General features: G+C 44.1%; 1 protein-coding gene across 1 annotated transcript; it reads right to left on the bottom strand.

Moving 5' to 3' along the window:
- Nucleotides 1-6028: 6028 nt before the first annotated feature.
- On the bottom strand, nucleotides 6029-8603 carry LOC109702775 (disintegrin and metalloproteinase domain-containing protein 21-like). The gene has a single exon (XM_020188043.2). It carries the CDS (start codon nucleotides 8491-8493, stop codon nucleotides 6217-6219), a length of 2277 nt encoding a protein of 758 aa, XP_020043632.2. The 5' UTR covers nucleotides 8494-8603; the 3' UTR covers nucleotides 6029-6216.
- Between the last annotated feature and the right edge of the window lie 14078 nt (nucleotides 8604-22681).

Raw genomic sequence — 22681 nt, forward strand, 5'->3', positions numbered from 1 at the left:
AGACTCTGCAGAGGGAATGGGTGCAGATCACATGGTCCAGGGAGGTGGAGCCACACTGTGTATCCTGGGTTATGGGGACAGCAGGGAATGACTGCAGATTATGAATGGCTGCTACTTCAGACAGTTTTATTAGATTTGATTGTTTATAGACTTTTTTTCTTCATAATTTCTGCTGGTCAAAAACATTTCACATTTTTCCACCTTTATTGAGATAATACTGGCACACATATATTCATGGTGTTGCCTTAAGTTGTAGTTGAGATCTGCTGTCTTGGAATGTTTCAAATACACAACTCATCATTGTTATCTTCAGTTATCATGGATGACATGGCTCTCCAGAACTCCTTCATCTTGTCACAAAAGGAAAACCTGTTTCAACTCTGTAATGTCAAAAAAGATCCTCAGCCCAGAAGCTAGTGAGCTCTCCTCACTATTCAGGAGGCTGTGGGCATCTTTGTGGTGATTTCAAGATGGTGGGCACTCACCATTGTGAGCAATATGGACGATCTGAAAGAAAAATGGCTGTCCTGCCTGGATAGGGCAGGACACAGATAACCATGTATATGAGTCTTTAAGTACTGGGGCCAGTGAACTGGGATGAACAATTGTTGGCACCCAGGATCTCATGTTGGTAGTTGCTAAATAAAGCAGTACAAAATTTCAGCTCAGGAAGCCCTTTTCTTGGACTGCTTATGAGAGGAGAAGTGCAATAATTTCAAAGTCCCATCACAGGTAGAAGGGAAGGACATGAAAATGGCAGTATTGAGGGTCAGTTTCCCCAGCAAGACCTGCTGAATGAACTTTCAAATATTAAAAACAGCAACACTCTCATACCTGCATGAAATTAATGAGATGAATTAGCCAAACAGGGTTTTCACTGTGACATTTCCATATAGGCTTACAATGTACATGGTTAGGTTCATCCTCACCATCACTCTCCCTTATTTCAATGTTTTCACTCTTCTCGTTTCATACAACTATATAGTACCTCAACCATATTCACCCTCCTTTAGCCTCTCCATTCACCCTCCCACCCAGGAGTACTCACCCCAACAAGACCTGGTTTATACTCCTGTCCTTCCATTTCTAAGTGTATAATGCATTTTAAGAGATTTTCCCATGGTGTTTTACCTGTGAATATCTTCTATATTAATCAGATTAACCCCTCTATTACTCCCCCTTGCCCATTCCCCTACAGCTACATTTCATTATGTCATCTTCCTATACTGATGAAAAGTATTTTGAAACATCATTGTGATTTTAATTTGCATTTCCCTGATGGTTAGAAATTTTGAGGATTTACTCATATGAAAGTGTTCTTTTATGAAATATCTGTCTAAGTCTGGTGCCCATTTGTTTATTATACTACTTGTTTCCTTGTGATTAAATAGTTGGAGTACTTTATGTATTTGGACACAGGCTCCTAATGAGAAGGTTTTTCAATAGTTTCCTCACAATCTGTGCTATGTTCACTTCGCAATCCCTCCCTTTGCTATGAAGAAGCTGGGCAACATGATACAATTTCATTTGTATGTTTTGACATAGTTCTTGTTTTATGGGATTCTGACAGTGAAATTGTCAGTGGTGTAGAATAAGTAGGGAGAACTCCACCCCATGCCCCCAGGTTCTTATTACTAGCATAGAAAATATTCAAGGTGACACAAAATAAGAAATGGGGGTGAATTTTATTACAGAGGAAAGTACACCCTCAGGAGAGAGTGTGGGCTTCTGAAGGGTGAGTCACATATTAGCGACTTACTTGGTGAAATTTACATTAATCTAGGGGTGGGTTATTTTATGACTAGCACAACTTGACAAGGAGTATTCATTTCTTTGGCATGTCAGGCTACAGGTTAAAAGGTTAGACCAGAGGTCAGCAGGTGAAGATGTTTTTATTTCAAATTGAGTAAGTTCTGCAAATCAAGGAGTTCAGAATGGCCAGCCTGGAGGTACTCTGTTTCCTTGTACTGAAAATGAATTGTCTGTGCTGTACATGGTTTTAAGGAGTAATGAGGAAAATCTGTGCTGATGGAAGTGTCCAGGACATTGCTGCCAGTCAGCTGTGCCCCTGAGTCCACCCAGCTGCCACAGGTCTCTCCCCTGCCATGGATGGAGCAGAGGGAAGTCAGATATGCTGTCCTCTGTGTCATCAGGATGATGGCACAGGGACAAGGGTGGTCACTGTGCTCTGTTTCTGTAGGATATGCACACAAGTGCAGATTCTGATATGCATGCACTTCTTTACACAGCAAATGAAAATGATCCATCCACTGCCCCTCTACCATGCTAACCATGTATCCCTCCCTCTGCTTGTCACAAAGAGGACAGTATAGGGACAGCTTCCTGATGGCCCCCAGGCACATAACCCTCAGCTGCTTGAAGTCAGGAAGATGGCCTCTCCTTGACTCTCCTCCAATTCTCTAGTGAGGAAACACAAGGGTAATGGCTCCTCAGTGAGCATCCAAGGAAAGGATACTGTGAGCTGTAATAAGGGCCTCTTCAGCTTCACTTTCCCCAAATCACAGATCTCCTCAGAAGCCACTGTGTGTGCTGAGGATCCTGGTCCTGAGTGGGCAGATGACCCCATGACAGCAAACACAGAACCCTTACCTAAGGGCACCTGTACTGCTCATCACAGACCTGCTCCCCATCTGAGTCCTGAGTCCACCCATCAGGGTCAGGACCCAGGTGAGGGGAATGCAAATCTCCACAGCTCCATCCACTCTTGAGTTGAAAAACCCAGCACAGAGCCTGGGTCATGACTGCTGTTCCACCATGGACAGTCTGTGTTCCATGCTTCTGCTGCTGACTTTCCCTGCCTGTGAGTGTTCTGCAGGACTCCTTCAGGGCTGAAAGTGTCCTGTCCTCACCTGAGGCTGCTTCACCTTATTCTTGTGTTTCTCCACAGGTGTCTCATCCCAGATCACCTTAAAGGAGTCTGGCCCTGGGCTGGTGCCACCCTCCCAGACCCTCAGGCTGACCTGTTCCTTCTCAGGCTTCTCACTGAGATCCGTCAGCCCCCAGGGAAGGCCCTGGAGTGGTTGGCAAACATTTGGTGGAATGATAATACGTACTACAACCCAGCCCTTAAAAGTCAGCTCACCATCTCCAAGGACAGCTCCAATAACCTGGTCTTCCTCACAATGACCAACCTGGACCCTACAGACATGGCCACCTATCACTGTGCTAAGGCAGCACTGAGACACAGCCTTGGGTGCCTCCTGCACAAGATCCCAGACTGGGCCTCAGCTCTGCTCCCTCGTCTGTGCATCAGGATAGCGTGGAGGATGTGCCCTTTCCTGTCAGCCTCTGGGGTTTCCTCTCCACTCCAGAGCCTCACAGCCCTGTCTTCCTGTTGCTTCTCTAATTTTACCTCACACGTCCCTTGTGACTTGCCATGAATTGACCCGCTGTTTTGTTTATAAAGGTGAAGGGTGCCTGGTGCCTAGGACACATGGGTCACTGATAAGTTGAAACCTGCTACACAAGCTACCTCCTCACAGCAAAAGAGCACAAATCACAATGTTTGCCCTCCTTAAATTTTGAAGTGGGCTGGATCACCAATCCGAATCCATGAGGAGTTATAGAAATGCTGACAGTGTGTTTTCTTGTAATGGAGATTTGCTAGAATCCACGTGCACTAATAAAATTCATAAGATGATAAACAGATTTGATGTGTCCCCATCCTACCCAATCAGGGTACAAATGAATCACAAGGATTATGGCATCTGCTACTGATAAGCTTGTGTCCAGGAGTGAGTTAGGCGCTCAGGTAAGTTAGTAGTCTTACACTGGAACAGGAAATGTAAGATCAGACACATCTTATTAAATCCGATTACTATTTTGGAATTAAATGAGTAACACAAAATTTACTGTTAGACAGTTCCCCTTATTAGCACAGACTTGTTAGGTAATCAATTTGTGACGAAGACTTTGTCCTTAAGATTTAGAGGTTTCTGTCTGTGGTTGGTTGTCCTCACTATGTCGGGTCTGTGGTGTTGCATCATGGTGGAGTGTCTGTCTGCAAAGCTAAACCACTCACCACATGACCTTGAACAGAAAGTGAGGAACAAACTGTGGCTGGGTCCTACTGTCCTCTTCAAGTCAATTCCCCTAAAACATGACAGCTCCCCACCAGGGTCCACCTCTGGAAGTTCCACCACCTTCCTGTAGTGCCATTGTGTGGTGAAGTCCACACATTGCGACATGGACCTTTGCAGGACATTTAAGTACAACTATGGAGGACAGAAATACAATTCTCGTGACATGCTTAGTTCAAGTTTGAACATCAAAACAGAATTCTCAATAACTTTAGGAAAACTGACCCATATAAATTAGTGGAGAGAGAGAGAGAAACATCAGCATAGTTGGCAGAAATGGATGACTGATTACTAGATCTTCAGTATAAAGCATAGGATCAGGTTTTCGTAGATCTCAGAACACATGGAACACAGTGAGGAACAAGAGCACTGGTCGGGAACGAGGTGCTGTGAAACACACCTACAGTAGTGACACTCTGAAAGGCTATTTCCACAGGATATAGTAGTTTGTCTGGGTGAGCTGGTAGCCTGTGTTTTGCTGCTGCTATGTTCTAAGTTTTGCTTACCTCACCCAGTTTGAACTCTATTAGATACACATGTGATAAAACACACATTATATAAAGCTTACACAGTAGTGGATTGGAGGGCTCAAACAAACTATAACATTTCTTAACCTGAATCCCTAATCTGCTCTCACTCCCTCCATACCTCTGTCCCATCTCCTGAACAGTGTCTCTGTGGATCCCATGAGCTATGGGAGAGGGGAACACTCTGACAAAGGTGATGAGGAGTGGGTTATGGTGGGATGTTCTAGTGTATGCAGGGAGTGGGAGGAGATGACCCTCACAAGGAGCCCCTCAGCTCCAGAGGAAGTCAGTGCTCAGGATGCTGTATGACAGAAATATCACAGAGGTCTGCTTGTGAGAGGGTGCAGGGAGAGATGAGCAAGGAGTTGAAGGGGAGGCTGCTGCCTAAACCAAGCTAGCCACATCCAAAAGACATGGTAGTAAGTGCAATTTTACCATTTGATCTCCCTTCTAAATTTCCCATTTTTATTCACCTATGAAATAAAAATGCAGATAGAAGTGCCAAAATGAACTTAGAAGTACTGGAAGGGTGAATGGTACAAGTCTGGAAGGTAGCTCAGGTCAGGATATGAAAGTGTGCTTGGAGAACGGGGGATCCATGTCTACATTCACTGGACATCCACATCACCACAGAGGAGAGTCGGTTTTCCATGAAAGGTGTGGAAAGTGTCACTATGTAGGATTGTGGGGTTGTCTTTTAAATTTCCTGTGAGCCATCTGTATTGCAAGGAAAGCATTGATACTGCCTTAATTTTAATCCAAAATAAAATTTATTTACACATTTCATTTTCATTGAAATTTATGTAAAAACAGTGTACAGGTCCACCCTGCCAGCCTGCTGCTCCAAAAACCTGGTTTCTGTTGTTCATTTTGACATACTCAGCTCACATTTGCCTTCAATTCACTGAAATGTGGACACAGCAAGGGAGGGAGGAGTTAACAATCAGAGCCTCCCACCCAATGCCAGAGGCCTTAGTCTGCTCTTCCACCTACTCTTGTGGTTTCACTGGATGTAGCATTCAATTCCATGATCTCAGTTTTCCACAAGGAGGAATTTGTGCTCACCTGTGCTCTGTGTGGGATTTGAACCTACATCCCTGTCTCCCTGAGCGTCTCCCTGAGCATTTCCCTAAGCATCCCTGTCACCCCAGTGCATGTCGCAGTCAGCTTTGATTGGGAGTAGACTTCGATTGCCCTAAATTCACTTTAGGTTTAGAGGAGGAGTGCCCAGGATGCTATTTTATAGAAATGTGGATGTAATCTGTAAAAAGCTGGTGATAACCTGATAATTCCAGGACCAGAGACCTCTGGGCAAGACCTGATGCAGGTCTCCTCCTGCAGCCAGAGACGCAGGCTCAACATGAGCTCCTAACAGCTTGTCATAGACTCAGGGGATACCAATGCATGGGTTTGAAAGATTTATTCCAGAACGAGAGTCAAGGACCTATCCAAGACGACTGGCATCAGATGCCAAAGCCTCCCATTTTCCCATGATGTGAGGGAGGACCCCTTGTGCCCCACAGATCTCAGTAACTGTAGGCTTGAGCTTTGCCCCCTCTTCTGACATACAGATGTTCCTTCTGTATTCTCTATACTTTTTCAGGCCCCAAAGCCTCTGCCTCAGGGTTTTCTTCATCTTCATCTTCATCTTCATCTTCATCTTCATCTTCATCAGTCTTAATGGTTCTTGCATTTGTGGCCACCCCAAGGAGCAGTGTTGCTAATAAGGCATAAATACGACCAAAGGCCACTCTTAAATATATGATAGGTTGTAAGCTTTGTTTTACTGTGCGCACTCTCATCAGAGGGGGGCCGCTGTCTTCACTCCCTCCCTTACCTTCTCTTGCACACTTTGGAGGGTCCCAGCCTATATGGCAATGGCAATGCTTTTTATTGTTGCAAACTCCTCTAAAATTGCACTTGGCAGGGTCACAGTCATAACCCAGTGACGACAAACTCTTTGTGCAACCAGTATGATCACAGAACTTTCCCGAGCCGCAGGGAGTACCAGTTCTCACTCGTCCAGCATCATTTACTTGTGTTGAACGGTGCTCGTCCAACCCAAAACACTGAATCCCAGAAATCACTGACTGATGGAATGAAACATGCTCCTGCAACCGGGGAAGATGGGTGACATTGGTACACTGCAGCCTTCCACACAGCTTATCTGCTTCGGAACAAGCTGTGAATCTGAGGCTTGAATCCTCTCTTGAACAATGTCCAAATCGGAACTGATTGGTATTTATTGCATAGCATTGTTCAGCACTGTGAGCATTTGCACCAAATATTTCCTTGCATTGCACAGATCGGTCAGTGCAATTTCCATGGTAACAGTAGCCTTCTTCAGTGCACGGGGTTCCATCTTGCAGATAAAAGTCTTCAGGGCAGAAGATGGAGGACCCATTACAATACTCTGGAAGATCACATATGTTCCGGATATTTCTGCAGAGGGTCCCAACAGGGGTGTGGGTGCAGTTTGTACAGCACGATTCTTTATCACAAATGCTTTTTGTTGTGAAACTACAGTCAGTTTCACAACATTCATTGGCATAACACTGCTTAAAGGATCCACAGTCACATTGCTCTCCTTCATTTATTTCACTATTTCCACAAATATTCTTTGTCCAGGATTTATTATGATAAATCCGTTCTTCACTGAAAAGACATGCTAGGTTGTCAGGGGTACCCACTATCTGTTGCAGATTGACAATGGAACAATTACTGAATGTGTCTGTTATCACCGGATACCTATTCATTATGCAGGTGGTCCTTCTTTGGCAAACACAATGCATATTATCAGCGTCATAGTCCAAACCTAAACTCCTCCCAACGTGATTGGCTCCTAAAACAGCTAACAAGAGATAATGTCTGCCTTGTTGACCAAGGAAGAATAGGCTGTGAGGTTGGCACGCACCCGGTGAGGCCACGGTATACTCGTGTTCACTTGGCCTATCTTTATTAATTAGACAGGATAAATGAGGCCTAATAACATCATAAATGTGCTGTGAATAATAATTGTAAATTGGACTCCCTGGCACTCTAAAATCATTCAGAGCGGCTGGATCATTGTTGTTATATACAAATACACTAAAAACATAGTACCTCAAATGAAGACTTAGCAAAAAGTTGTCAACTATACTAAACATCTTTATCATATAGAAGCAACAATTTGAAATATTGTTGCTGTTTAACTGAAACATTGAATGGGAGCATTGAAGCTGGCCTTTTATGGCCCCTGAGTGGGAAGCATAGTCCCTACTAGACATCCTGGGAGCCACACTGGAGCTCGCTTCAGGGAAGAGGGGGCCCGTATGCGGCCTGTGTCCTTGCCTATATGTAGGCCCTATTGCATCTACATCAGCCACTATCTGAGAGACAACATGCTCAAACCTGTGCGAATCCTTGAGGGGTTTGATTTCATAGGCAAGATCATCCAGCTTCATGATGCCTTCCAGGCCCCCAAAGCATGTGTCAACGGTGACCATGGACTCCGAAATGTCCTCCAAGTGACCGAGATAGTAACAGTCTGAAGGAAAGTAAGGGTAATCCATCTGCAAAGCTCCTTGGTCGTCCTGAGTCATCAGCATCAAGTGTCTGGGCCACAGTAGCTTTTTTTTCTGCAGATGAATGATGTGACTCTGGCCTCCAAATTGCAAGCTGTAGGAAAGCCGGCCTGGCAACTGAAGGCCCTTGCCCCGGTACGTCTCCTTCCTAGGAATCACCACCTCCGATGAGGTGTAACGCCATTTTGGTCGGCCTTGAGAACACTGGACTGGAGAAAGGCACACCCAGAGCCCAAGCAGTAAGAGGAGGGCCATTTGCCTGACATGTCCCTCGGCCGGCCTCATGCCCCAGCTCAGGGACATTTGTCCAGGAGAGAGATGGTTAAAGGCAGTGTCCTCAGTGAAGCCAGGTCTGAACCCCGTGTTATGGCCACTTCTCTCCCAAGGAGACACTGACAAAGGACAAAGGGCCTCCTCAGGCTCCCTGAACCCCAGCCCTAGTGGTTACCTGGACAACCTGAGAGCTAGGTAACAGTCATGGGGCATGGCAGTGGTGACCTGCACATGATGTCAGCTAAGCTTGCAGTGGTGTGCTGCAAGGGTCATGTCTCTGAGTGCTCGCCAGGGAGGGAAAGCACAAAGGAAGAAGGGTGTGTCTCCTTCTGCTCAATATGCTCCACCTTTTCTCTTGATTGTGAAGATACAAAATATTCATTCCATATTTTTAGTACCCTTCATGCATTACATCCTCATGTTAGTCAAAGTCAGTTTCTATGGAGCAAGAATCCTCTTCATTCAGGTTCACGTTCCACAGGTTTTTTTGATAGTCAGAGGCAGACATTGTAAATAGTAGCTCTTTAGGCGTTATTGGAAGATCCTTTCTGGTCTTTAAATATACATATCTTGTTCTTCTGTGTAGTTAAGGTATTTGTAAGCAGTTGGATCCTTTGTTTGAGTTTTCCAGATCAGCAATTAATACAGTATGATTTTTCTCCAATACTATGTAAAACCTTTCTGAGAGCGCTATCTGAGTAACCCCAAACTGCTAGTTTTTCTCCAGCTCTTGGGAACATAGTCTATTCCTGATACAATCTGAGCTCCAGCTGTGGGTCCCTGTTATCCTTTGCATGGTTCTTTTCCTGCCAGTTGGGGTTTCCCCATTTGCACATGCTGAACAGCTCTCAGCAGAAGATAGAAGGGCACCTCTGCTGCTATGAATGTCCAAGAACAAATATATCACCTACTCTTCCCAGTTTCATCATTGTTTATGTGGGGAGGGAAAATGCACAGCCAGGTCACAATCAGAAGCAAAAAGTACATTGTCTTCCAAACCATGAGTATTTCTCTTGTCTTTTGCAAATGTAGTCACTATGAAAACTTAGGGTGAACGCAGTACATATTGGAGTTTGCAGCTCACACACAACCCTCTCTTGGAGCACTGAAGTCCCTCCAGGTTGAGCACACCCTCCCAGGAACATGGCACATATTTTCACTAAAGGAAGGAAGATGCTTCATGTTGTTTTGATTTTTCCTGCGTGATCTTTGTGCTCCTCCTTTATAAGCAAATGGTTTCCACTGGACCCCTTTCTGTTTTATTGTCCCTCTAGGTTCCTCTGAAGAGTTCCTTGTGGAAAGCAGCAAAGACCAAACAACCTCACAGTGAAGACCCTGCAAGAACACACAGACAGGTGAAGGAGGTCAGCAGCAGCAGAGCCAGGTCAAGAGGCAGCACTTCCCTGGACATGATGTGAGGAGGATGGCATTTTGTCTCTTTATCACCTCTCAAAAACACAGAATCTTCACATAAACTCGAAGAAATATCAAACACACTTGTAGGGTGTTCTATAAAATGCCTGGCCTGCATGCCTCAAAACTCTCACCAAAGCAAAGAAAGGGTGAAAAACTGTTTACCACCAGCCCAGCTCAGATCTGATGAATTATTGCTGTGTGGGTGGATCCTGGGACAGAAGGAGGACATTAGGGGAAAGTAAGAGAATATGAATCTAATAAAGATTTGAGTTAATGTGTGGGGGTCTGGGGGGATTGAACCCATATCTTCACCCATGCTAGGCAATGTGCCCTCTCCCTGTGCATTTTTTCTATTGGAGATGGGGTCTTTGCTAACTTTACCCAGGCTGGCCTTGAGCTCTCCATTCTCCTTCCTCTGCCTTCAAGTAGCTGGGATTACAGGCATGCACCACCACACAAGGCCCTAGGTTTGGTTAATTCTGCTGCAGCATTATTGGCTCATTGATTATGATAAATGTACCATACTCATGTAAGATGCTGAAAACAGGAACAACTGCAGGTAAGGTGGCTGAAAACTTGCTTGTCTGTCTTCCTTATTTTTCTATAAATCTACAACCTTTCTTAAAAGTAATTGAAACTGGAATCTTTTTGTGAGATTGGGACCAGCCATGCTGACTAGGGTCAGAGCTCTGCTAGCTCAGGAGTAGAGAGTTCCTGGTTCATGCTGAGTTTCTTTGTCTGAGTGCAATGGATGTAATTCATGGACAGCAGAGGGTAAGAGTGTAGACAAGAAGCTTATTAAGAGAAAGGAAAAGTCTCCCACATGATGGGGGATTCCAGTAAATATTGGGTCTGGGAGCTTTTAACCTGTTCACTCCTGGAGTAGCCCATGTCCCATGACAATCAGGTCATTCTGGTTGGCCATACCCACAACCTTCTGATCAGACAGGTCTCACCTGTGCTCAGTTAGGTCCTTCCCACCCACTGTGGAGTTCTGGGGTGGGGGTGAGGGATTGCTAGGGGTGTTAAAGGGAATGGTGCCATCTTTCCCATGTGTCTGCAATTCAGGTTACAATGAAAGTTTCCAAGGGGCCCTTGGTCCTAACTATACCTGCCTGATTTCAGCTAACTACTCCCTGTTTGCTCATACTGATAGGGCACTCTTCAAAACCAAAAGGTCTGAAAAGAACCTGTCTCCCTCTGTTAATACTTTGAAGAAACCTGCTGGCATTTCTCAGAGCTCATCACTAGCTAAGACACCTAAGACACCTCTAAGGTATCCAAGTCACTTGCTTGGTTTTTGCCAGCTTGTTGGGATCATTTTAGGGGAGTGATTCCCACAGCCTGCTGTCATGCCAGAGCTCTCCATAGCAATGAAGCTACTCCCAGCCCCCAGTTACGCAGAGCAGAAGCCAGAGGTCACGATTTTCAAGTCAAATAAGCCCAGGATGGGCAGTTTAAATGAAGTTTGTGTTTTCAAAGTGGTCAATCTCAGATATTTGCCTGTGTTTCTTTCTGTTAGGAAAATGCCACACATCGCACACAAAGGAGGCTCATGAGAGGTATCTCACTTCTAAAAGTTTAATAAGCAGGCTGGCTGGCCGAGAAAAATGGTGCAGCAGCTTCTCTCAGCGGGTCTGGCCTTAAGTAGCATTTGGGAGAAAGCAAGGGCTAGGGACAGGCAAAGGGAGGTGGTGGGAGATAAGGCACAGTGGGTTTTGTTCTGCAAGGGATGAAACCAGCTGCGGCTCAGGCTGCAGAATGGTGGCAAGGGGCAGTTCTTATCATTCCCCCATTTTTTTTCCTTAAAGAGAGAGGGAGAAGAAAAGGGTTGGGTATTGGGGCTCAGTTTGATCCTCTGGCTGCTTCCGGCTGGTGGGGGGCATTGTATGGAGCAGTATCCTCAGGCTCCTGTGTCCTGGTGGGGGCCCTCATAGCAGTCCTCTGGACGGTTTTGGAGAAGTTGATATCCCTAGAGGTACAACTGGTTAAACTTTTGATTAGCAATAGCAGACATGTGGTATGACACAAGGGAGGAAGCTTAAGAATAGGAGAGCAAGACACTTAGGCATCAGGATGGGCATTGGCCAGGAGAACCACTGTGAAATGTTGTTCTCTAGAGGATTCCAAGTGTCCATTCCTTAAGAGGTGCTGCCACTGGGGGATCCCATTGAGCTTGAGAGCAGTGGGTGTCGTGAGAATGACCAGATGAGGGCTGGTTCACCAAAGTCCCAATGGAGAGAGTAGAAGATCCTTTAAGAGAACAAGATCCCCTGGTTTAATAGAAATTGTTATAGGGTGGGGCAGGATCTGGTCTGTATGTTTTCTGAGAAGTTCCCTGAGAAGGTTAAGATAAGGTAGTAGTCAGTCAGAGGAGCAGAGTCTGTTGGAGGCAAGTTTTTTAAGAGAAATGGGTGGCCATACATTATTTAAGACCCAAATAGGAATATTAGGAGGAGCATAAAAAGGTGTCTGCTAAGGGACTGCATACCTAGGGATCTAAATTCTGTAAAATCCTGTAACTCCCAAGCTTGCTGTAAGCTGTCTTGTGGTATGCATGAGGGAGGGAAACGGAAGATTGGGTTGATGCACTCATGACTCAGGGAGTGAGTCTGTCCTTTAAGGCCACACCTAGGTAGGTGACCTGTGGGAGGCAGGGGCTGTCAGGATTTAGGTTAAATGTAACACCTTTGGATAAAAGAGAGTTTTAGCTCATTTTGTATATAACTTTGTAAATGTATGTACCATATTTAGATAAAGTATAAACACAACACTGTTACAAGATGGTCATTTAAGACACATAAGCAAATATGTAAATGAACTCTGATTTAGTAGTACTTAAAGCTTGACAAGATCAGCAGAAAACACAAATAATTTCTTTGATAAAGACTTTTTCTGTAATGGTTTTTGTAGATGTTACTCAGAGCAGAACAATATGAAGATAACCTTGTTATTTTATAGACATAGAGAGTTCGATTTTAGTTTGACATGACCCTAAAAATCTTTCAGGCAACTCTTATATTCAACTTTAACTTTATTACACATTGAAGATTTTTATTATACACATTTAAAACTTACTTAGACCTTTATATAACATATTAAACCTTTTGATGGCTTGTCTTTATCCCTCCTATTTGAAACAATCTTTAGGACAAACCCTTTTATAAAATCCTTTCTCATTTAAAAAATTTGTCCTTTAACTTCTTTAAAAATTATGTTTATTATCTATCTATATACTTTTTAGTTGTTTACTTTGTAACTTGTATTTTAAAATTAACTTCTATAAGAATTTTAAATTTATTATAAGGGGTGAAGTAACTAATTAGTAGCCCTTAGTTTTTTTAAGGAATTTATGATAGGCAGAAGGCGTCATCATCCCTCAGTCTTGAGGGGATATTGTTTTGGGTGTGGAAACCGTGAGGTATTTTTGAGTTTTATTTGAATAGGGAGAGCCATCAGGCTCACCCTATACTCATTTCATCAGTTTACACTGTGGGATCTTTTTGTTTTTGAAGGAGGGGGCAGCAGAGATAGCTGCCTGGGGGAGGAGAATTTGAGCTTTAGTTGTGATAGTAAATCTTGTCCCAGCAGGGACATTGGACTTTCAGGAACTATGAGGAAAGAGTGACAGAAGAGGAGGTCTCGCCAAGAGCAGGCCAGAGGCCGGGAAAAATAACACTCTAGGGGCTGGTCAGATTTGCCCTGAATGATAACTTTGTCATTGGACAAGGGACCTGGAAAGAAAAGGCAAAACAGAGAAATGAGCTCCACTGTCTACCAGGAAAATGATCTTTTTGGTTTTTTTTGTTTTTTTCGTTTTTTTGTCATAATGGCTACCATGAGGCTCCACAACATCGATGTCAGGAAGTGGAGTGTGGACAGGGGGCCAGAACCCATCAATCCATAGGAGGTGGCACCTCTCCTTCCATCTGGAGGTGGGGGCACTTAGACCTCCAGTGGTTACCTTTGCAGAGAGGGCAGGGTCCTGGTTGGGGGCAGGGCTGTCTCCTGGGCTGTCCCCCCTTAAGCATTCTCTGCAGAAATGTCCCTCTTGTCCACCATGGTAGCAAACTCTAGATGCAGGCCCCAGTCAGGTGGGAGCAGCAATAAGGTCATGTCTCTTATCTTTCTCTCCTGTTAATAAGGCCCCGGTTATAATATATAGATATGACTAGTGGTATTACTTGACCCAGTGACTTTTGTCCTTCAGCCATAGACTGAGTTTTTTACAAATATTAGGGGCTGACTGTTAGAAATTGATTTTTGAGAAGAACCTCTCTCACCTGTGACTCTGGTTCCATCGTGGTATGTTTTCTGATAGCCTCCTTAAGATGTATAGAAAGGTAAGGGGATTTTCTTTAAGGCACTGCTGTAAAGCAAAGTTGTTATTTTACATTGACACTTGACACTCTGGAGAGCAGGTCTCTGAACTGTTCTGGGCCTCAGTTTCCTCATCTGAAGAATGAGGGATCTGGTCTGGGTTAAACTACTTTCTTCCACTACAAGATGGCTGAAGTAACATTAATGCCAGTTATCTTTTTTACTATTTTTTTAATTAAGTAATGTTGGGGAATTGAACCCAGGGCTTTGCACATGCTGGGCAGACATTTTCCCATTGAGCTACTTCCTCAGCCCCAAATTTTTTTTTGTCCTTGGCTGTGTTGGATTTGAACTCAGGATATTATGCCTGCAAAGTGGCACTCTACTGCTTGAGTTATATCATTATTTCCTTTTAGTGTGGATCAGTTAAGGGGACTGTCTGTGCCCCTGTAGGTAGGTGTATTTATTTCCACATTTTTAGGTGTCACTAGTATTGGGGCTTATTGTATATAGTAATCATTTTTAACCTGAGTGGCCTGGGCTAGAACCCACTGCATTTCTAATGAGAAAAGAGTCTGATCCACTAGAAGCATAATATCTTTTCATGTTAATTGAAAGGTTTGGATCACAGAGATAAAGGCTTGAATGTATTTGTCTGGCCATTAGTATAGCTGTCTAGATGTTTTTTAATTTCCTTTAGATCTGATAGCTGGAAGGGGACATAGACTCACCCTCTTCCTACCATTACCTGTTGAAGGGGGAAGCACCCACTAGGAGGTTCTGAATATTGGGGTGGCTTAGAAGGTAGGGCAGAGGGTGGAGCAGTAGGGCTGGGCCTTGTCATTGATAAGGGGCTTTTCTGGTCCTCCTTTCCATGTTTATCCTGTGGCTTACAAAGAATGGCCAGTGTTTGAGTATCTAAATAGTAATTGTGGAGCCAATCTGAGATGAAGAAAATTCATATGGGGACCTCAGTTTACTTTTTTTACTTTTATAGAAAAGGTCTAATTGGAGTATGGTATTGTAATTTAAGGAACCCTGTGAAGGCCACTTCTCTTGGTCACCCAAGGCATATTGAGGCCAGACCTCAGTACAAAGCTTTTAACATCTACCAGCCAGAAGACTGGAAAGTACAGATCCCTCTAGAAAGAACAAGATGTTAGGATCCTGCCTTTTAGCTGACAGCGGGCAGCCTCTTTAATAAAGGCTATTTTTTTAATAAAGGAATAAATTGCCTGCAAGTTATAGAAGGGCATTTAGAGGGCATTTTGGGCCAATAACAGTACCATACAGGACAACTATTTTAGGGGAAGTGGCAGCAGGCTGCAAGCCATCACCACATGTGTCTGGCAGCCCAGGATGTGCTGGGTCCTCTCTATGGATTTTCTTAGCTGTGGCAGGTGTTTTTGCTGTGTCTAGGAGCTGGCATCCTGTGCATGAGCGCCCCTGTTTGTTTTCCCTCCTTTCCTTGTGGGGGCGGAGTTAGGGTGTGAGCATGGCAGCTGCAGTTTTTTGTAAGCGCTTTTGTAAAGCAGCTGATTTAAAGTTACTTTAGACTGAGAGGCCTGGCAAACTAGTTGGAATAACTTAAGTCATAAGGTACCATGTTTGAAGTTTTTCATGGGAGGCAGGATCCCAGTAAGCCCAGGGAGGGGAAGGCAGACAGAGACAAAGGACATGTGGTGAGACCATGGAGGAAGCAGAAAAGGTGTCCTGACATCTTAGGTAAGGCAGAGCCTGGAGGCATGACACACTCCTGAGGGATTAGAAATCACATGTGCCTCTAGGTCACCCCCATTGACTGATACTGGAACACTTTCAGCAAAATGAAACCTCCATTCTCCGATCACTGTCTCAAGTAAAAGGGACATTAGACAGGAGTGGGGGGAAAGAGAAGCAGTGGTCAGATGCCATAATAAAATAGGACTACCCCAATGTAGCATGAGGCATACCTGAATAAATTTTGGGCTTGGTCTCAGCCCAAAGGGAGGGAGTATGAGCTCCACAGAGTCAGAAGGACTTGAGCAGGGGAGCAAAGGGTGCAGAGAGAAGGCTTAGAGCGGAGGTAAGAGAAGGCCTGGACATAGGGAATCTCCTTTCACTTTCCAGTGTGTTCACAGAAGGTGTAGAGATCCCTGAGAATGTTAGGGTTGAGCATGCCATCTAGTGGCCATTTTGAGTCATTGTCCAATTGGTGTTGTGGCCAAGCCTGATTGGAAAGAAAAATGAGGTTTGGGGCTTTGAAATCAGGTGAGAGCTGTAAGGGCTCGAGGTTGGCCAGTAGGCAGCCCAGAGGAGTGTCTGAGGGAATTTTGGAAGGTCCAGTGCCCATGGTGAGACTCGGTCTGAGGAAGAATATGGTGGGTGTCCCTGAGATATTGCTTTCCTGGATGAAACAGAGAAGTGGAGGACCTCAAGGGAACGTCTTCACCGAGAAGATCATCCATGCCTCAGGAACCCAGTTCCTGAGCCATTGTGAGTTGGGACCTAGTACAAGGATTTTGACCACCTGAGAGAGAGAGAGCCACAACTCATGGGGCAATGCAAGGGAAGTCACCAAGGGAGGACTGAGGAAATTAACCAATGGTGGGCGAGTAATGGGAGCGCACTGGCCTTGAGGAGGTTCCCTGTGAGCGAGAGTGGTGATGGTAGCACTAGTCTGGGATCAGGGGTCCCGGCAAAGCAGCTCAGATCCCAGTAAATTTATCCAGGCTTAAGGAAGGCAGCTCCCACCTACATGGCTTTGGCAGGCTGCTATAATTCCCCAGACAGGCTCCCCTATATAGGGGATGTCTACCTTGTGGCCAAAGTAGGCTTGGGAGCGCAGCATATATCCGGAGGGCCTGAATTTACTGACTGGGAGAGCAAGATCGATGCTGGAAGCTCACATGAGTCCGAGTCATGGCACCAAAATGTTAGGAAAACGCTGCACATCGCACACAAAGGAGGCTCATGAGAGGTATCTCATGTCCAAAAGTTTAACAAGCAGGCTGGCTGACCAAGAAGAAAAAATGGTGCAGCAACTTCTCTCGGTGGGTCTGGCTTTAAGTTGCATTTGGGAGAAAGCAAGGGCTAGGGACGGACAAAGAGAGGTGGCAAGAGATAAGGGACAGTGGGCTTTGTTCTTCAAGGGATGAAACCAGCTGCAGCTCAGGCTGCAGAATGGTAGCAAGGGGCAGTTCTTATTACTTTCCTCGGGGAATTCATTGCAATGTGACACTGTATGGTGGGATCTGCCCAAACACCTGCTGTCTTCTACCATTTCTCTTTGCTACTGTTCTCCTTAAAGCAATATTGCCCCTCACGGCTGCTCTGTTCCACAGTGGGACTTGCAAAAGCAAAAGACTAAAAGTCTGTGGAGAACATATCTGCCTTAAGGCTCTGCTGCTGAGAGGTGAAATCCCCAGCCTGGAGCAGGACCAGCCTCTTGGCCTCAGATCACAGCTACAGGGAGGCTGGCCTGGGTGAATTCTCATCTTTGATTTCATGGGGCAAATTATGAATCTGACAACCAAAGCAGCATAAGGATGAACTAAAATTTCACAATGATGTAAAAATTAACTTTATTTGAACAGAGTAGGGTGTGAGAATGTCACACTTTGAACCAAAAACCTAATTATTAAGCCCTGCCTTTATAATAGAAATTTGCAGGAAATTGACCAGGGTACACATGACCACCAGGTGGCGCTCCAGACACACAAAACATAGGCCAGCCCCAGGCAGGGGCTTGGTAAGTAGAGGCTTTTTTCTCTTTCCCCAAACACTTCTGTTCTTCAGATGCATGGGCTCCTCCCCTGAGCCCCACTTACTCCTCGCTTCTCTTAGAACTCAGCTTCTGAAATAAAGGAAACTGTAACTGTGCTCCCTTCAGCATTACCACTTACAAGAAGTTGCCTAAAGGCCCCAGAGATCCTGACCCTCCACTGAACAGGCCATCCACAAAAGCCTTGTGGCCCGTGCCCCACAATGCTTCAGGAGCAGGAGACTCTAACTGGAGACAGACAACCCAGGTCCACCCTTCAGGAGCAAAAAATCCACAGCCTGACTCTGCTGGGCTGCCTGCACCTGCAGCAGGAAGGAAGAGGGTCCCAATGACTTAGTGTTGACTATGATACATCCCAGGATTGAACACTCATGCTTTATCATCTGTGCCATGCATTCTGTAATTGTGGTTTAAAGTGAACAATTGTGGATCACTTCAACAGGTGGCAGGATACAAATCAGTACGGGAAAATCAATAGCATTCCTATATATAAACAATAACAGTCTGCAAAAGAAATCACAAAAGTGATACCATTCACAATAGCTTCAAAAAGTTAAAATATTTAGAAATAAATTTAACAAAGGTGGTAACTTCTTATACAATGAAAGTTATAAATTACTAAACAATGATATCAATGAAGACATAAGAAGATGGAAGGCTATCCCATGCTCACAGATCTGCACAATCAATATTGCAAAAATGTCTATACCAGAGAAAGCAATCTGCATGTTTAATGCAGTCTCTATCAAAATTCCATTAACATTCTGCACCAAGATAGAAAAGCCAATCCTAAAGTTCATATGGAACCACAAAAGACCTTGAATAGCCAAAGCAATCCCGAACTGAAAGAGCAATGCTGAGGTATCACAATACCTGACTTCAAATTATGCTACAGAGCAATAAAAATAGCATGATGCTGTCACAAAAATGGCCATGAAAACCCATAGAATATAATAAAAGACCATGACACAAACTCGCACAGATATAGCCATTTGACTTTTTAAGAGAGCCCAAAATATTGTTAGAGAAAAAATAGTTTCTTAACAAATGGTGCTGGGAAAACTGGATATTCACCTGCAAAAGACTGAAATTAGATCCTAGTCTCTCACCTTGTACTAGCATGAATTCAAAGTGGATAAAAGATCTTAACATAAGATCTGAAATGGTGAAGTTACTCTAGGAAAAAATAGGGAACACAGTGTACCACACAGGCATAAGTAATAACTTTATGAATCGAACCCCAGATAACTCATCAATTAAGAGAAGGATTGACAATTGGGACTGCATGACACTAAAAAGCTTCTGCACAGCAAAGGTCAGTCACTAGACTGAAAAGACAACCTATGGGAGAAAATCTTTTCCAGCTACACATCTGACAAGAGATTAATAACAAGAATATGCAGGGAGCTCATAAAACCTCTCAAAGAACCAACAACCCATTGAGTAAATGGGCAAATGAACTGAACAGACAATTCTTAAAAGAAGAAGTGTAAATGGCCAATGAACACATGAAGAAATGCTCAATGTCCTTGGCCATGAAGGAGATGCCAATCAGAACATTGAGATTCCACCTCACTCCTGTTAAAATGACTATCATCAGTAACACAAACAACAAACACCGGTGAGGATGTAGGGAAGGAACACTGCTACCCTGTTGGTGTGGATGTGAATTTGTTCGATTCCCATGGAAATCAGTGCAGAGCTTCCTCAACAAAACTGAAAACAGAGCTACAATCTGACCCAGCTACAGCACTTGTGGTCCAAAAGGCCCACATGTTAAGGTCGTGGTTCCCAGAATGGTGCTATTGGAGATGTGATTGGATCATGGGGTGCTAATTTATCAATGGGTTAATATATTGACAAGTTCGTAAATCAATGGGCTGTTAGAAAGTGGGGCCTGGTTGGAGGAGGGTTTGCCTTTCAAGGATACATCTTGTACTTGAACAAACTCTCCTTCTCCCTCTCCTTTCTGGGTCCACCTCTTCTACTTCCTGGCTCCATGAGGTTAGCAAATGTGCTCCACTGTACTTCTATACCATGATACTCTGCACTATCCCATGCCCAAAGCAATGGAGCAGCTGACCGTGGATGGAAATCTCAAACTTTGAACCAAAATAAAACTTTCCTCTTTTAAACTATTTCTCTTAGCTATTTGTCATAGCTATGAAAGGCTGATTAACACACCACTTCTGGGTATGTACCTGAAGGAATCAACATCAACATAAAACAGGGACACCTATACACCCACACTTATCTTCATGGTATCACTATTTACAATATGCAAGTTATGGACTCAGCCTCTGTGCCTCTGTGTGTGTGTGTGTGTGTGTGTATACAGTTATTATTCAGCCATAATGAAGAATAAACTCTTGTGTTTTATAGGAAAATGGATGAAACTTGTGATCATAATGTTAAGTGAAATAAGCTCAACTCAGAAAGACAAATATCATATGTTTTATCTTGTATGTGGGATAGAGAGAGAGAAAGAACACGAAGTGGATATGAAAGTAGGTGGGGGACAATTAGGAAAGAAGAAAAGGTTTGGGGGACAGAGTGAGGGCATAAAAGAAGGTAATGGTGTGGAATAAATATGATCAAACCACACTATATGCACTATGAAAATGTCACAGTGAGGTTCATTATTTTGTACAATCAGTACAAAAAAGACATCAGTAGCTAAAAAGACATAAGTTAACAAATGTTGGCAGCCATGTGGAGAAACTGGAATCCCACACCCTGTTGGTGGACTGTGAAATGGTGACCCAGTGGCTGCTTCTCTAGGGACAAACTCAGAATGAGTCAAAGCAGACCAACTGATCTTGCAAAAGGGAGAAAACACAATTTGGAGGGTGATTGATCTTCAACAAGTGGTATGAGATCAATTGCACACACACTGACTCTGTGACCACTCCCAAATTAACACAAAGTGTATCATCAACTTAAATGTAAAGCACAAATCTATAAAAAGTTCTAGAGAAAGTGAAGGAGAAAATCTAGTACTATAGGCTCTAGCCAGAGTGATAGAGAAGGAAAAAGAAATAAATGCCACCCTTGTGCAAAAAAAAGAAGAAATGTCCCATTTCTATGGTGTCAGCAAAGATGTCATAAATGACCATATGGAAAGTTCTATGGAATCTAGTGATACTGCAGGGCTTCTGTCTAGCTGCTAAACATCTTGGTGTGGAATCTATGTAGATACATAGATATAGATATAGAGAGGGGGGAGTTTAAGACAGATCCGAGATCTGTGCAGCATGCAGGCACTGTGAAAGTGACCCCTGCACTTCCTAACTTTCTCTCTGGCGCCATGTTGGGGAACCATCTTAAGACAGGTCTTACCATCAATCATCTGTCTAGGGGGAACAGAAGCCCCTGAATTTTTATATCTTTAATCCCCAGTGGCCTCTTTACTGCCTAAGCAAACAATCATCTTGACAGTGTGGGCCCAGGAAAGTGGTTGTGACTTGAAGGCAGATTCACACACAGAGATCTTTGTGGTGGGAAGTGTGGCTGTGCGCAGAGGGGGCATTTGTGTTTGGGAATGGTGGACCAGCCTCTGGGAAAAGGAGCAAGACCAGCTGTGTGTGGGCATGAACAGGAACTGGGACAGAGACCCTCATGGACAGTGCAGGCAGGGTCACTCCCAACTGGGCCTCCCCTCAGCAAGGGAAGATTGCTTTGGTTTGATTGGCTTCTCTCCTCTTGAGGCCTCAGAGATATTTGGAGGCAGTGCAAGTGCTCCTGGCATGTTTCCCACACAGCAAGTGCAATGGTGGAGCACCGGTGAGGGGCATCTGGTGACCAGGGTCCATAGGCACTGCACGCAGGAGTGGCTTGAGGGTGGCACGTTTTAGATTCTACAAGACTTTCCATATAGTCTTTTATGGCATCTTTGCTGACACCATAGAAATGGGACATTTCTTCTTTTTTTGCATAAGGGTGGCATTTACTTGTTTTTCATTCTCTATCATTCTGGCTAGACCCTCCAGCACTGTCTTGATGAGAGACATGAGCACAGACATTTTGGCCTGTCTCCCATCTTGGAATGGAAGTGTTCTGTCTTTGCTATGAAGTGTGATGTTACCTATAGCATTGTTTGTATAAACATTTTATCAAGTTGTGGAAGTTCTCTCCTGTACTTAATTTTCTGGAAGTTTGTTATTCTTTTTAATCACAGATGCTAGAATTTTTCAAATGTTTTCTTTGTGCTTAATGAGACAATTACATGCTTCTTCATGTTTTGTTCATTTACACAATTATTTAATTGCATTCGTTTATTATTATCATTAGATGAACATTTCATTTTGGAACAAACCCCATTTGGTCATTGTATGCTACCTTTTTTTTTTTTTTTTTGATGGTGCTATGGTTCGACCTCAGGGTTTTGTGCTTGCTAGGCAGACACTCTAACACTTGAGCCATGACTCAAGATCTTTTTTTGCATTGGTTATTTTTGAGATAGGATACCACTTTATGCCCAGGCCACCCTAGACTTAGTCTTCGTGCTTCCCCACGTAGCAGGGATGGCAGCTGCACATCACTGAGTCCAATCATTGCTTGAGTTGGGAATTATTTGCCTAGGCTAAACCCAAAACTTGATCTTCCTGATCTCTGCTTCCCAAGTAGCTACAATTATAGGAGTAAGCCACCTCTCCCATTCTCTTTTTTGTTTCTTAAGGTAGGTACTGAGATTGCCAATTCGAGAACTTTCTTCTCTAC

The sequence above is a fragment of the Castor canadensis genome, chromosome 3 (assembly GCF_047511655.1).
Source record: "Castor canadensis chromosome 3, mCasCan1.hap1v2, whole genome shotgun sequence".
NCBI classification, from domain to species: domain Eukaryota; kingdom Metazoa; phylum Chordata; class Mammalia; order Rodentia; family Castoridae; genus Castor; species Castor canadensis.

What these genes read in the sequence shown, in the direction of transcription:
- LOC109702775 (XM_020188043.2), bottom strand. Translation starts at nt 8,493, where the DNA reads ATGTCCCTGAGCTGGGGCATGAGGCCGGCCGAGGGACATGTCAGGCAA.